General features: G+C 46.3%; 1 protein-coding gene across 1 annotated transcript in view; it reads right to left on the bottom strand.

Annotated features, from left to right (window-relative positions):
- The window catches only part of GPC1 (glypican 1), a 237,583-nt gene that overhangs the window by 115,212 nt on the left and 105,604 nt on the right, over positions 1 to 16,767 (bottom strand). The window contains exon 2 of the mRNA XM_054074276.1: positions 9,004 to 9,162. Coding sequence (XP_053930251.1) covers positions 9,004 to 9,162 — 159 coding nt within the window. The remainder of the gene's footprint in view (positions 1 to 9,003; positions 9,163 to 16,767) is intronic.

The raw sequence follows: 16,767 nt of genomic DNA, 5'->3' as shown, positions 1-16,767 counted from the left end.
GTGGGTCTCATTCCTGGTTTTGATCATTACTTCCACTTCGGAAAGGATTTTACACAAAAAGACATTCAAACGAATGACCCAAGGAGCCTTTAGAGACCGTGTCTATTCCCTTGTAGGCAGGGAGCGCTGAGAACAAATGTCTTGGTTGATCAACCCCTGTAAGACATGGGATGATGCGTCTTTTGCTGTTTTTAGAAGAGGATCACTGTGTGAAGCAGAGGGACTTTTGGAACTCCTGCAACCTTAACCAAAGCCAAGGCACTTGGGCTCTGTCACTACTTCTAGCACAAACCTATTGTATCACCATTTACTTACCTCTTAACTCCACACCCCACTCATTCAGACCTATTCTGTTTTTTGGTTTTAAACAAAGTCCTTGGAACATAGGTTGAGTCTCAGACAGGCAGGATGCCCTACAGTGCGTTACAGTTACAAGAAGTTTCTTGGCTCTATGGATGTGCTACTTCAATGCCAATAACTAATAAAGCAGAATCAACATTTTGCCAGAAGCTTTTCTGGTGAGAGAGAACAAAGTACTTCTAGCATCTCAAACGAGAACAGATATCTTTAATTATTTAAATTAACACCATCTCCTATGTCAGGACATGCCACATATTTCAGTATCACATCTTCAAGCGTATTGTGTATGCTTATATGGAAGCAGAGACAGCACTTTGCCTCCTGAGCCCTTGATGCTCCCAAACGACCACAGCACTTAAGAACAGAGTCGTGATTCTTGCCAAATGCCAGTCTAGGGGGGAATTACCAACTCAGTAGGTGATTCAGAGCCCCTACTTCTCTTTGCAGTAAGAGTAGTCCAGGAAACCCTAGAATTTTCCTCTTATGAGAAACACTGAGCATCAGAGAGCTGAAGGATGAAAACCAGTGGAAACCAGTAAACGAGCCGGAAGGTGGCTGAACGTAAACAGGTTCAAGACACGGGCTTTTCTGCAGAGCCACACCAAAAACCTCAGCTGTTCACCTCCTCACTTCACTGCTCTGACCTCCATCTGTCCACCTGAGTGCAACGCTGCTTCAGTCGCTGAAGGCCTCATCCAGCGACTGTAAGAAAAGCCCGGCTGCTTACTCTGTGAAATCAGAGGTTTTCAAAGAGATTCCTGCATTGATTCCTGAACCTTAAAATAAACTCTGCCAACACTTTCTTCTGAAATGACTATCTGGACATCACTAATTTCTTGCAAAATACGCCTGCATCATCCACTATCTCAGAAGAGCAGGTGCTTTCTTTTAAGTTCCCAAGCAGATGCACATTTCACTGTTCCCTGAGTGCTCAGAGGCAGCTTTTTTTGAGTGTGTGACAAAACACGGTGACAGCTGCTGAAACTGAGATTCTTGATCTACCCTTTCTACTTAATCTGACTTCTGCAGGGATGAAGCAGCTCGTTTCTTTGGGGTGTGTGAGCCCTCGCAGGAGGCACCCCAGTGCAGTACTGTCATCCCAGCCATCACCATTGCCTTGTTTTGTTAATTTTCCTTCTATAAAAGAGAATATTGTGCCTATGCCATCTGTTAAGCAAAGTGCTGCACGTACACTGCTATATACCCTGCAGCACACAATGGAGCCTAGCAGATTAAATGTCAGGAGAAGTGGCTGTAAAAGGAGAGAAAACTTCAGGTGCTGGAGCTGTTACAGGTGAGCCTAAGTATTTGCTTCCCTGAGGCAGCTACCTGTCAGGATTAATCTTGCTGAGCCCAGGAATGTGCCTTGGTAGACGCCACACCCCATTCCAGGCAAACATAAAAACATAAGGAGATGCTCAGCACCACACACAAAGTATCTTCTTTCTGCAGAGCGTAATTACAAGGGAGTGACAGCCAGACTAGCATCAATCCTGCCTTATGCTGGGGTTTTCTTAAGGTGGTTCCTTGGGGGAAACAAGGAAGGAGGTGAGTGGGGGCGCTTGCTGCCTTCCTCCTAAGGATGCCACTAAGGGAATCCCCTTACTTGTTTCTTCATCTTGGATCAGCCTGGGAACCCCGCGTTTTTTATTTGTAGGCTAAAAGATGTTCTCTCACTTTCTGCCTCCACTCAAAGCCAACTCTAAGTGAAGGAAGTCCAAGGGAACCAAAGGGATTACCTTTGATAGCCCCTCTTCTAAGTACTTCTGATATAGAGTCCCAGAGACAAAGCCAAGAGAGAGAGAGCTGGGCTTCTTCTGTATGATGCTGCCAAACCACCATGCAGGAGGGGATACAGAACAATTAACAGAGCTTTGAGCAGTGCAATTTTGCCAAACAGGTTACCCCAGCCTGCCAGAGAAACACAGTGCCAGTGACAGAACACTTATTTATCAGAATTGATTGACTGCTGGGTCTCTTTTCCTCCTGTTTCTTTGTCATCTCAACAGGAAAAATGATCATTACGCTTCCTGCTTATCTCCCCTTATTTCCCCCGTCTTGCTCAGTTTCCATGATTCTCCTAGCTTTTTGTTTGGGAGCCAAAGTCTTTTAGGTACGTTTATACTTTTCAGTCTGGAAAAAGTGCAGAGGCACTGCTTGATATTAGATGTTCATTTATGAGACCAGCAGAAGGTCAACACAAGACTGGTGTTTGGAAAGGCAAACATCAGGCGATCTGCAGAGGTCATCCCCATGCCCCCACCCCACAGCTGGAGGGACGGCTGAGCCTACTGCCCTGCGTGGTGCTGGGATCTGCTGCCATCTTCCATCTGCCCAAGGATGTCCCAGAAGTCAGTGCCCTCCTGCAGAGCTGAGCCAATGGCCAAGGCCATCAGCTGAGGCCGCACACCATAATTTCAGGGGTGTGGGGAGTTACCACAAAAAAGAATGTTGTCAGCTAATTAAGGGCTCCAGGATCAGAAGCATTATATTTACAGTCCAAACCCAAATGCTTGGCTCCAGGGAGCAACTGGTGCCGATGCCAGGGGGCATAGGAGGCAACGAGCTCACTGAGCACAGTCTGAGAGTGCCAGAGGGACACTGCTGACTCCACAAGTGCTCCTTTCCACAGCCTTTGAAACAAAGGAATTAATTTTAAAACAGTGTTTCTGTGCCACCTGCTGTAGGTGAACCTCCTTTAGCAGGGGCGTTGGACTAGATGACCTCCAGAGGTTCTGGCCACCCCCCACTATTCCATGATTTCCATATTTTGAGGCATAACCAGCCCCTGGAAGATTTCTTTCCTGTTTCTATACAAACACAGTATTGTTCAGACAGCACTTCACCAAACCCAAACTGTGCAATGCCTTCACAAAGCACCCACAGCCAAGAGCGGTGGCATCAGGGTGCTGGATGGAGCAGTCCTGTTAGGTCAATGCACCTGGGGGGATAGGCACTGCAGTCCCTGTGGTCCACGAAATTATTGTTTTGGTTTTGTGTCAACCATTTTATGCACAGAGTAGAACACACCTTTAGGTGTGTGGGGTACCAAATTCAGATACCTTAAAACAGCAGAAGGGCAGGCCCTGGTTCATGTTATCATCAACTAAGCAAACACTCGCAGAATTCAGAGTCAGGTCTGGATTTTGTAGTCCAGGTTTAAAGCAAGCCTGCTGGCCTTACTCTGCAGCCTCCTAATCGGCTTCCTTAAGCAACCACAATATATGAAAATAAATATATGTATATACACTGCTCTCCCCAAACTATCCTTTCAGAGGCTGAAACCCTAGGTATTATAGGTTAAATGAGTCCGTTGCTCTGACAAAGACATATTTGGTTGAATTTTAAACATGAGGCCTTTAGAAATCTCTCAAATTTCAACCATCAGTGTGTAACACCTTCTAGGACGTTCCCTACCTTGTAACATTTAAATCAATGATTCATCTTCATAAGAAATATGTAACTGTCTAGAGCTAACTCTCAAATACTGTTAATTATCTGCATGGTCTGGGTTTCAGCATATGTGTTTGCCAGCTACCAGCAACGGGCATTATTAAAGCTTTTACATGACATCAATTTTCCCTACAGGAAAGCTGGGGAGAGGCTCTTGGTCAGGGAGTGCAGGGACAGGAGGAGGGGGTACAGTTTTAAGCTGAACAAGAGGAGAGGTTTAGATGAGATATTAGTAAGAAATGTTTTCCTGTGAGGGTGAGGAGGCACTGGCACAGGTTTCCCAGAGAAGTCGTGGCTGCTCCATCCCTGGAGGGGTTCCAGGCCAGGTTGGATGGGGCTTGGAGCCCCTGATCCAGTGGGAAGTGTCCCTGCCCATGGCAGAGAGTGGTACTGGATGGGCTTTGAGGTCCCTTCCAACCTAAACCATTCTGTGATTCTATGCACTTCCTAATAAATGGCCATCTATAAAATACATAATTTTTAATCTTCATTTGATTGCCACAGTTTAAAAATCACAAAACTTAGGAGCGCTACAAATCATTTTTAGACTGTGCAGTGTGGAATATAAGCCAAGATTTTTAGTTTAGCTTGTTGATATTTCCTGAAAACATGAAACAATTCTGAAAGGACAGATTTCCTGGCGCAGAGCTAAAGGTCAGCAGTCACACAGGGAGCACTTGCTAAGTGTATCAAAACGATTGGGAAGGAAAGATTGGCACAACATTGCGGTATTATTAAAAGTGATTTAAGTGGGGGAAAAGGGAGAAAAGAGACAGACAAGGATTAGACTCTCAACAAGTGAGCTTTCATCAAGACTAGAAAAACAGCCTTGTTCCTTGCTGCTTGCAGCCTCTTGCTGAAACCCCAAGAACCGCTTGCTCTTGCTTCTCTCTTTCCACCCCCTGTGCCTCTCTTTCCAGCCTGCGCTGCCACCCCAGGCTGTGCTGGTTCTCAACAGGACTGCTCTGAGCAGGCATCACAGATCACTCCTCTGGCTTCTTCTGCATGGTCCAGAGGTTCTTCCAGGCTCACCTCTGTAACAGAGGATGGAGGCACAAGTGTTTCATTGGGAAGGATAGGAGTTCAGAAGTCCCATGGCTCTGTGTCACAATTACATACATTAGTGTGAGATACCCAAAAAAGCTCATCTTCCCAAGGAATCTCCCCCAGCCCTGCCTGATATTTATAACTTGCTCTCAGCACAGTCCAAGAACCAGAGCACCTTGCTGGCTGCCCCTGTTCTGCAGCCGGCAGAGGGGGCAACACGCAGCTCTCACCCATTTCTTGAAACCATCTGCTTGAACCAAGTTCCTTGCTTAAGTATTTTATTTTATAATAACAAATAGCTAAAATTTCCCATCCACTGAGATGATACCAGTTTGAAAACAAGCACATTCTGCAATTACAATCTCTCAGGCACATATAAAGTTGTTATCTTTAAAACAATATTTAGCACCAGTCTAAACAGAGACTGTCCCAGCTCCCTTCAAGATTCAGTCTTGTTTGCGTTCACATTTTTCTTTCAAAGTAAGACTTATGTGCAGTTTTACAGGCAAATAAATTCTGACTAAAACCATCATCGCAGTCGCCAGCAGGTCCCCATCACAGGCTGTGTACCCAGTTAACTCCACCCTGCTCCCTGCCTGATGGAGAGCTCTGGGACAACAGAAGCAACAAAGAATTTGAGCACATAATCTTGCTGATGAAATGCCGCTACCCTGACCTCGATGTTCTCCCTAACACTCACTTATCAAAAGCACATGCTCCCATCACTCACGGTCTTTTTTTTTTCTTTTTTTAAATTAAAATCAATCAGTTGTAGAGTAAATTACTCCCCTTACAGCTAAAAGTTTCACAGCAAGCCAACGACCGCATGTGTAGCTCGAATCTGATGTTCCCCAATCCTGCTAATTACTTTAAACTAAAGCAAAACAACAAACACGCTAGTAAGCAGCTAGGCAATACTGTAGGCTGTTGAAGTTTAAATTTAGCCCTGGCAGATCCTGGAGGAAGCACCCCAGAAGGCATGTGTCCTACGCTATGCAGAGACAGCACTCAAACCATAGGATCCTCTTCCACATATATCACTTTTGAATACATGGCTATACTTTTCGTATATCATCTGTATTTCACACGTGTATTTTCTCTTTGTAGGAGAGAAAGGACACTCTGCTCTTGGCCACAAAGTGTTTGTCCCAACAGCAGCCAATGAGACTGAAACAACAGATTACAGTTCCTTGCAACGGAACAAAGCCATAGCTCAGAATAGAAGCACTCTAACAATCTAGGGCTTTACAAACCACAACTTGCAAGCATGAATTATTCTCCAAAACACTAGCATGGAGAATATTATAATGCTTCAGAGGCAGATTGCTGTAGCCTTGCTATTTTCTAGGTAGAGCTTCAGGGCAATTGACAAGTCGAGACTATTGCTAATAGGATCAGTGGTGAGATTACAGAAGCGAGATTTGCTGTGATGAATCTAAAAAAGACAGCTCCAGGCCTAAAGTTCAATGTGTTCCATGTGCTAGCACAGAATATATGAATAATCTGATCTCCAGGTTGCAAATACTGTGAGAAAGGGTGGGACATACTCATCCAGTGCAGCCTCACCCACTTCACGTCCTGAGGCCAAATGAAACCACTAATATGAAGACAAGCTGTGCATTGATACCTCTGCAACCCCAGATCCTGCACTTTAAGCTGCTGCTAAGAAAATCCAGCAAAAGCAAGGCATCCAGTGCCAGAAAGACTAGAACTAATCAATCTGATATTAAAAAGCTCTTTTATTGAATAGCTTAAAACAGCACTACCTGCAAAAAGTCTTGTTAACTGTGGCACTAATAACATAAACAAGGAGATAGGGTGGTTTCTACTGCATTTTTTTCAGCAGTCGAAGTGATTCCATTTCCTCCATCACAAGAATTCCCTCAATTTTAAACCAACTATGCAGCAGCTAAAGAAAACCAGCTGCTGATAGGCAAAGTCTTGCTTGAAACTCAGCCACAGTACAATGATGACTACTTTTGTTTTAAATCATATCTTGCATAAGTGATAAACTGTATCTTGACTGCAATGGTAGTTAAGCAAACTAAAAAGGTATAATGGGAGCAGGAGACAACTTCTTGGCCTTGTGGGCTTGAGTGAGGTTATTCCCACTGCAAAACAGCAATGATCTGTGTATTGTGGTCTGTTAAAGTAATACTTTGCTTACTGAACACTTACTTTGTTTTGTTGGAAAAGACCTTTGAGATCACTGAGTCCAACTGTACCCGCCCACTACTAAACCAGATCCCTGAGCACCTCATCTGCTCGTCTTTTAAATCCCTCCAGGGATGATGACTCCACCACCTCCCTGGGTAGCCTCTGCCAGAGCCTGAGAACCCTTTCGGTGGAGAAATTTTTCCTGACATCTCTAAACCTGCCCTGGCACAACTTGAAGCCATACCCTCTCATCCTATCATCTGTTACTTGGGAGAAGAGACTGACACCCACCTCACTACAACCTCCTTTAAGGCAGTTATAGACAGTGATGAGGTCTCCCCTCAGCCTCCTCTTCTCCAGGCTAAACAACCCCAGGTCCCTCAGCCGCCTCTCATAACCTTTGTTCTCCAGCCCCTTCCTCAGCTCTGTTCCCCTACTCTGGTTGTGCTCTAGTGCCTCAACGTCCTTCTTTTAGTGAGGGGCCCAAAAGACAAGCATCTCTCTTTCATATGCTTGGTTTTGCTTCCTATTATTCTTATTATTACCAACCTACCAAAACATGACACTCATACTAAACCAGCTCTTCACTCGGCAGTTCTGCTCATGAATGTAATTCTTAAAGCTTCCATCAGATTTTGCACTCTTACAGGACAGATGGAGAATTAAGTTCGAGTGTCTGCAGCAAACAAAATAGCTGTACTAGCCAACACTGCAACAGGCGGTAGAGAGAGAGGGTGCCAAGGCTGATGAATGTTCTGCATCAACCCCTGCGAAGGGCTGGATTTCAAAGGTCAGCAAATATGCTCAGGCAGGTCCCATTCAGACACCAGTCTGAGCAACCAGCAAGGCAGTGCTCTTTTTGAAAAATCCTGGTTATCACTTTTTAAGGCAGGTGAAAATCAATTAATTTTGAGCTTTTAAAGGAATGCCTTTGCCGTGATCAACCCTGGCCACACAGTTTCAATACATTTTGCAGAGATGCACTGCCTTTTCTTTCTATTCAGCTTAAAAACACTTAATCTTGGTTATCGGCTCCCTGAAGGTCAGGCTCATTTCTTTAGATCTATTATTTACTGCTTGAAATTTCCAGTTCCACCTTTCTGGCTATTACAGCTTCTTTCCCCAACTCCTATTCTTTTCAAGATAACTCCATATGATGACTGTTGATAAAGTTAGGAGGACCATGGTTCTAAATGTCTGACCTTCTTCAAAATCTGATAATGGATACAGTCTGTGAATCATAGGTCATCTCAATTTTGCCAATAAACCATTTATTTCCAGTGGCCTTCAGACCTTGAGGCTTACTGTGCACTGCAAAATGGATTCTTCAGGGAACAATAAAAGTAAGAGAGGCATCCTTAGCCTTTGCTTAGCACCTTAGGAGGGATTCTGTACTTTGGAGAGTACATTGGTCTACAATATCTTGTGTCACCAAAAGCTTATGTCTTCATTGCTGTACAACATTTTCTGATGTTTGTACAAAGCTGAAAGTTATAAGCGTTTACTGTGAACTAACCTCCTTTTCATCTGTAATCTATGCGGAAAGTGCAAGAAAAATTCATGTCTCCTTAAACCCTCCACTTCACCGAGGGCTCTCCAGTCACCTTTACCGTATTCTTTAACTTACAGCTCAAGGCATAGCGCCAAGTTTTACATCACTACCTCAAATGTCATACTGCTGTGGTAAGATACGATTACTCCACGCTTGTAAAAGCTGTGTCAGTGCCAAGGTACACAGTTTGCTTCTACAAGTGTCTGCCAGCCTCCTGCAATGGCTTCACTGAAATGGAGCTCTCAAAATGTCTTGGTCTTGCAAAAACACTACCAAACCCACAATTTCTGTTGAAGGTCAACATTTCACACAAACTACTGAGCAAGACAGAGAGGAAGGCATGTCAAACACGAGTCCCCAGCCTGGACAGTGCTTGCAAAGTCAAGAAGTGACTGGATCCTGAGCAGGGTGGGAACTGAGCAGGTTTTACTTACTGTCAAAGCTTCTGTGCTGTGCTATTAGGGTCGTCTGCACAGAGCGGCCGGTCTCTTTCATCATGGCTTCAAATTCACTTCGGCTTTTGTTTGCAAAGTTCTCCTCCATCTCACTGGTGCAACAGGTATAGCCTTGTGGGCAGATTCGCAGGTGCTCCCCTAAAAGGTGAGAAAATATAGTTGAATGGCCAGGTCTGGAAAAGGAAGGATTTCACCCCAGACAACCTATTAAAACCAATAAAAATATTTCAGCTTCTTCATAATTTGGATCTGCTTCAGCCTTTACATGAATACCCCTTAATTTGAGTTATCCTGCATTAGTATGACTGCAGGTACCAATTTTCTCACTGCTGACTGTGAGGGAAGGAAAGGTGAAGGAGATAAAACTCATACGTGGGGTAAGTGATGGTAAATACAAGTGTCTCCTGCACAAACTCTGCTCTAGGATCGAGCTCTGCCTAGAATCGTAGAAGACATGGAAGTCTCTGATTAAATGGCATATTAATTGCCCTCAGCAGACTTCACATGCATATTAGAACAACTATTTGAAACTAGTTTGTCAAGAAAAAAAAAATCCATCTCCAACGTGCCCCTCCTCATCAACTCCTCGCAAGAGAAGGCATTTCCATAACCAGTAAGTGAGGCTACAGAGAAGTTTTCAAAAGAGCCATGACGAGTGCCAATGGAATCTAGTGGACTGATTCCCCTCCACATGTTTTGAAATCTGTCCATTTACTATTTTTTCAACGAAAAATTTATCTCCCATTAAGAGACATCACGACGCAAAAAAGTGTTGCTATGACAATCACTGCCTGAATACACCCTTACTATGGGGAAAGAGATGAAAAGTAAGGGGACGTAGCAGTAGCAGTTAAACTTAAGAACACTACACCATGGATCTCCCCCTGCCCTCCTCAATCTCTTCCCTGTGGCAAAGCAAGCATTTGCATAGGCAGACTCAGCAACATTTTAAAAACCATTGCTTAAGTCCTTTTGGATCCTCACAAATAAAGAAACATTCACCTGCAAACAACATCCTATGTTTCTCCTTACCTAGTAATAAGAATCAAACATCAGGGTTATCTTCTCCTAAAGAATAACACCCCCCACACCTTGTTTCAAGCACACACCGAGATAAACCAATCATAGAGGAGTTGCCGTGCTTAACATCATTTGATTGGGACTGCCAAAGATTTTGCTGGCAGTTTTACAAGACTGCTGTCTTAACGTCATAGCTGAGCTGAAACATATATTTAAAATTGTGTTTTATCTCATGTGTCTTGACAGCTTCTAATCCTGAACCTGCACAGTTCTCCAAACCCAGTTTCCCACTGAAGTCCTTAGCCGTTTCCAACAGAGCCCGTAGCAAAGGAATGTCTTAGAGTGAAGGGGCTTTGGAACCGGGTATGTGTCCCACGCTCGTGAATGCCATGTCACCAGCAGCTTGACTGAGAGCAATTTTGACAGGAGCGCTCTGTGGCTGATGTATTTTAGGCAGAAGCCATTCAAGATGAGTTTGCATTTTGCTGGCCCTTGGGTTCCTGCTCCGGAGCGGCTCTGCGTGGCGCTGGGCTGCGCCTGCCCTTGGCACATAGGTTATTGTCTGCATTTGCACCCACACAGAAGCCTGTGCACCAGGAATTGCTGCTCACCAGCCTTTGCGGGAGAATAACTCCCATCCCCAGGCTTGTGTTGTGCTCCTGGCTGAGAGGAGCTTCGGTGAGGGTGGTGTGTCCCATGGGCTCCCATCGTCTCCCACAGGACCCCTTCCCAGTCTCCGTGAGTACCCAGGCATCACTGTGCCACACTGCCAAAGCAACAAGAAAAGCAACTTGCTTCAACAGAAAAACTAAGAGCCAAATATAAACACCACGTGGCTCAGTGCTTGCCATACCCAATGCAATTTAAGCTATGGTGCTTGCCTAAGCCTTTCCTTCCTTCATAAACTCGATTCTTGCAATTCATTCCCTGAGCTCATTTCTGTGAAGCTACCCTTGTAGGAGAAAGTCATCCTGAGGCTTACTGACATGCTACAGACTGGCAGAAAAAGGGAGCTACAATTTTCTGACAAGACACAGCTTTGTTTCCTGTCACGGCAAATTAAAAACTTTATTCTTTTCCAGCCTCTTCCATCCAATTTCTGCTGCCACGGGATTTCCGACAAGGATCGAAGTCTTGTTGAAAGCTGTTTTACTGTGTTATGCATCCTTCCACGCTGCCCCGGGTGCCTTCAGGATGAAGTGAGTCCTCTCTAGTGCCCAACCTTTAAACAAGGAGACAAAGGATCCCAAAGGGTGCCTTTACCACCGGCTCTGAGTCAGGGACGAATGTTGCAGAGGAGCTCCTGCTCCCGCAAGCCCTTGTGCCTGAAGCACCTGGGGGCACACGCACGCTCACCACTTTTCCATGCACCGTGACCCACCGGGACTTGCAGGTTCAGCCTAAGCCAAAAATAAACCTTTATAAATCCCCTGTTTTGATAAACCGTGATAAAGCAGTAGGAGCTGAATGCCTGGGGAACTTGCATCTCCTGGCCCGCTGCCCGTACGTAGGGCTTGGCTCGCGATGGTCTCCTATCCCCTCGGGCAGGATTCGAGCAGGAGATCTGCCTGAAACAAGGGAGTGCAAGGAGAAACGTGGCCGCCCCAGCAAGGAGACACCTACACGTTCATCAAAGCTGCTGCACAGGCTTTAGAAACAAAAGACACGGGGAAAACACGGGGATTGCCTCCGGGAAACAACATGGCCTGTCCCATTGAGGAAGACGGATGGGGAGGAAGAGCCCTGTGCTGCACCCTGACGAACAATGAGGAGCCGCAGCAGCGTGAGGCACGCTAATTAAAACATAACATGACCAGACAAAAAACTCCATGCTCCCACCCCAGGCGAAGAGGAGAGCGCATTTCAGCAGGATGGCATCAGTCCAACGCCTCGCTGTGCTAGCAGAGCTTCAAATAACCTCCAGCCAGCTGGCACCATGGAACAGAGGGGGAATGAGGCAGGGGAAAAAAAGTCACATTAATAGCTAAAACTGCTTAATTTTACACAACTTTGTGAACTGAATATAGAAATTTTTTAATGCTTGATCTCGGAGCAGTTTGGTTTAGTGGTGGGCTTGGCATTGTGAGGTTTATGGTTGGACTTAATGATCTTAAAGGTCTTTTCCAATCCAAACGATTCTGCGAAGCAACATTTATCTCAGCTTTCTGCAGGCATTTGGATAGTCCTCAGCACCACAGCACTTCATCTAAGCGGGAAGCAAAGGTTTTATCATTTGTCTTTGTAATTCAAACTAAGCGCACGCAAACAGTCTTATGGCAGGACAAAGACGCTTTGCTTTCTTTGCCTTTTAACCTGACCCACCCTGCAAACACTCACTATTATAATTTAACATTTTTTTTAATTGACTCCAAATTAAATGTATTCTAGACAGTATTTTCATTCTCATATTCCAAAATTCATTTGTTTGCTAACTTGCCGTTATGCCGTTGCTCAAGCTGCACTATAAATATCTCCGGGTTCACTTAACAGGAGATGATCTGCAGATACCCATGGAGAGCTAGAGGTATTTTACGAGGAGTAAATATGCAAGATGCAGCGTGCATGCCCCTCTCCACTGCTGCATCAGAGAAAATGCCCCTTGCAGCTGACACATTCCGCCCAGCCCCTGGAAGAGCTTTGCAGAAAGCAAATGAGTACAGCAGGAGCCAAACCGGCAGCAAGCAGAGGGCTGCTCCAAACCTCCTTGAGGAGAACAGATACACTCCCAGGGACTCGGAGGAATTCTGGGTCAGGCCTCAAGAGAATTATACTGTCCCATGAGTCCGTAACTGAAACCCAGTTATCTGTCCCCAGCCCTTGACTCGCAACCTCCCAGTGGCAGCAGAGCACGGAGGTGCCCAGAGAGCATTGGATGGCTCAGCTAACACCATCCCACACTGTCCTGAGTGCTCCCAATTTAAGATACATTTGTAAGTAAGAGCAGATGCACTCTGGGATGCCCAGCTCCCCTTCAGAAGCTATTGGCTTGCCCAAGCCTTTGGCAACTAAAAATGCATGGTTCGATCAGAATCTCCCTGGAAGACCAGGCTTTCCTGCTGAGGTTGCTGAAGTCCTAGAATCATATAATTGATTGGGTTGGGAAGGACTTTAAAGACCACCTGGTTCCAATCCCTGCCATGGTCAGGGACACCTCCCACTGGATCAGGCTGCCCAAGGCCCATCCAATCTGGCCTTGAATACCTCCAAGGACGGGGCAGCCACACTTCCCTGGGCAACCTGGGCCAGGGCCTCACCACCCTCACAGGAAAACATTTCTTTCTAAAATCTCATCTCCCCTCTTTCAGCTGAAAACTGTTCCTCCTTGTCCTGTCCCTGTACTGCCTGATCAAGAGCCCCTCCCCAGCTTTCCTGCAGCTCCATTTAGTAGCAGAAAGCTGCTATGAGGTCTCCCCAGAGCCTTCTCTTCTCCAGGCTGAACAAGCCCAACTCTCTCAGCCTGTCCTCCTATGGAAGGTGCTCCAGCACTTGGATCATCTTCCTGGCCTCCTCTGGACCCGTTCCAATAGATGTGTGTCCTTCCTGTGCCGAGGACCCCAGAACTGGATGAAGGACTCCAGGTGAGGTCCCATGAGAGCAGATAAGAGGGGCAGAATTCCCTCCCTCGCCCTGCTGGTTACACCTCTTTGGATGCAGCCCAGGACACCATTGGCTTTCTGGGCTGCAAGTGCACACTGCTGGCTCATGTTGAGTTTCTCATCCACCAGCACCCCGAAGTCTTTCTCTTCAGAGCTTCTCTCAAACGATTCCCCGCCCAGCCTGCATCTGTGCCTGGGACTGCTCCAACCCTGGTGCAGGACATTGCATTTGGCCTTCTTAAACTTCATTAAGTTTGCACAAGCTCACCTCTCCAGCCTGTCCCGGTCCTTCTGGAGCGAGGTGGGAAGTCAGCGTGGGATGTAACCCATCAACCTCACAGTCTCTTGGAAACAGAGACAGGGCATGCATGAAAACAGCATTGAACAAATATCTCATTTATGATTAACTGCCCTGGTGTGGAAAGGATTAGGCAGGAGGCTGATGACAAGAAAATATCACGCTGTTTGGCTACAGGCTTGGATCGTCCTTCAAATACCCTCTCAGCTGGCTGAGTTAGCAGATCATTTTGGCTATCAAATTCATTACTGCATTTGAGAGTGCAGAATATTAAATCACTCGACTACTTTCCCCTCGGGACAGAGCGGGACTGCTTTGTGGCAGACCACTCCAGAGGGCGAATAACCCTGCCCACAGCCACCACGGACACGAGTTGAGTGAGATGGGGTTCAGGTCCCTGCTTCTCCCCCTGGCCCACGCAGGCTCCTCTCGGCTGGGGCTCTGCCTGCCCTGGGCTGTGCGGGAGCCACCGTGGCCCACGGCGTGTGGTGTAACACGGCAGAAGGATCTCAGCTGAGCTCAGAAAAGCGCTCCAGCTATTCATTGCTGCTGTGTTTCACCCCACCATGAGACTTCACAGCCACAAAAAAAGGGAGAAGGGCAGTGCCAGGAGTTTAACATGCAACATTGAGAGAAGAGTCCTCAGCTCCTTTAATCATGTAAATAGCGCTATTTCTATCCCTCTCACAGGACACTGGAGATGGAATGTCTGCAGAAGGCTTGGGGTTATTTGGATGTGTCAGAGTATCTAAATGCAAATTATTACAAAATCATTGCTCCCAGAGATTAATTTATTTCAGGCTATGATAATCCATCGTGATTCTTCCCTTATATGTGTAACCCTCCTCCCACTCACTCTCCAAAAACCTCATCTCATGCTTCTAGACCAAAAGTGACACCCAGCTGCCTCAGTCCAGCCTGCCCCACCAGATTACCTACAGCCCAAACCCTCTCCTGGGAGGTTTCTGGGTGGACACGTCTCAGACAATCAGGCTTGCTGGAGTCCCACGCTGCTGAGATTCCACAGCCAAGCAGGGATGCCAGGAGTCAGCCAGGTACAGCCAGTGAGCACGAGAGCACCTGGCAGCCAAGGAGCTCCAGTGCTCTCCTGTTGTCTCTGGCAGGCACTACCGTCTGTTGGCCTCTCCCTCTTCACAGCTAAATACCATCCAAGCTAATGAGCATCACAGGCAGGAACTGAGGGCAGAACAGTGCAGTTCAGACCCTTTCTTACTTTTTTTTTTCCCAAACATGTCAGAGTGTCTGCAGCAAAACAAGCCTGGAGGTGGTACAGATGTTAAAAATACCTAGCAAAGAGGTAGTGCAATGAAAGCAATTCCCCTTCCTTATGCCTCCCAGCTTTTCCTGCTTCAGGTGTTCCTGCCTCCACCACTCTTGAAAAACATATCTTTGAAGAGAACATGATTTAGCACAGGTTGATAAGCAACTGCCAGCACAGCACTAGTACTATGACGTTACCTTGAAACTCAGCCTTGTCACAGCTAACTCCCAGAAGAAACAAGGGTACCCCAAAAACATTTGGACTAGGAGACAGTCCTGGCTGGCTGCCCCATGCCCTTTTCATTCCAAACGTACTGTGAAACATCAGCTGGCAAGCCACTTCCAAACACCTACATCCCGTAATATTTGTGCAAGTTGTCTGGGCATACAGCTGGTCTCTCTAAGTATCTGCTAGCATCAAACTGAACTGGCTACCAGACTGCTCTATTAAGGAGAGTGCAAAACAGGAATTTTCCCATATTGCAAAGGCAGGTGTTAGCTAGGCACTGTGCAGCCTGCTTCTTTGATTTGCAGTCAACTGTCGGCAAAATATGAGATCTTCTATTTTCTGATTATGTATTAAGAATATCGTCTTGTTTGGCTTCAGTTTGCACATAATGTCAGGGGAGTCAGGAGCGGGGCTGAATGCTAAGTGTTGCAGGGCAAACCTCCACATTTTGATCAAAATGCACTGAGCCGCCTTCTTCCCGGTCTCAGCAACACCACGGGTTGAGGATAGGTGTGGTGGGACAGGGGGATGAGCTGGCCAAGAAAGCAGGGGCAGAATATGGTCATGAGGAAGGGTTGGGGTCATGTGAAGTCATGATTTTCCTGCACTTTCATACAGGAAGCACTCTCAGGATGAGAAGTGGAGGTGGCAGTGTGTAGCTGGGAACTAATGCAGCAGTGGAGAAAGGAAAGCCAGAGAGAAGCTGTCTGCTTCACCAGCACTCCACAGGAACCACCATGGACCTCAGCACGTGCTATGCAGCAAAACCCAGGTTAACTTCAGCCAGTAAAGGCCACTGTGGCTCACACTCTGAGGGGAAGACGCAGGCACCACCTCACCTGCTTCATCCACTTTGGCCTCACCATGCAAATCGCTGGGGCCTCCTGGCCTCAGCAAGGTGAGAGGGGGCTCGCCCCAGCACAACCAGCTCCTCTTTCTCTTTGCTGCTGCTGAGGGAGTAGCTGGGTATCTCAAGGGACTGATAACAAGGGCATGAAGTCTTTTCGAGCACAGGTCTGAATTTGTCCCGTTGTCAGCAGCTTTTATAACGCCTTACCATCTGATGGCTGATCAAATAGCTTGTGCTATTTGGGATGAACGAATCTTTTCATTCCCAGATAAAGAAAACAAGCAGAACGTTCCACATCAGTGATAAAAACAGCAAATTGGAAAAAAATGGCTAGAGAATATGCTTATTCTGTTAAAGCAATGCATGCGCTTCAGATGAGACAGTAGCAAAACATGAAATGCTTGTTTCCACAGCTCATCATTCAGACCAGGATTATATCAACAGAAGGGAAAAAACGAGAGCAGATAAT

The sequence above is a fragment of the Cuculus canorus genome, chromosome 9 (genome assembly GCF_017976375.1).
Source record: "Cuculus canorus isolate bCucCan1 chromosome 9, bCucCan1.pri, whole genome shotgun sequence".
NCBI classification, from domain to species: domain Eukaryota; kingdom Metazoa; phylum Chordata; class Aves; order Cuculiformes; family Cuculidae; genus Cuculus; species Cuculus canorus.
Note: the sequence above shows the minus strand (reverse complement) of the source record. Positions and strands in the feature narration are given on the sequence as shown.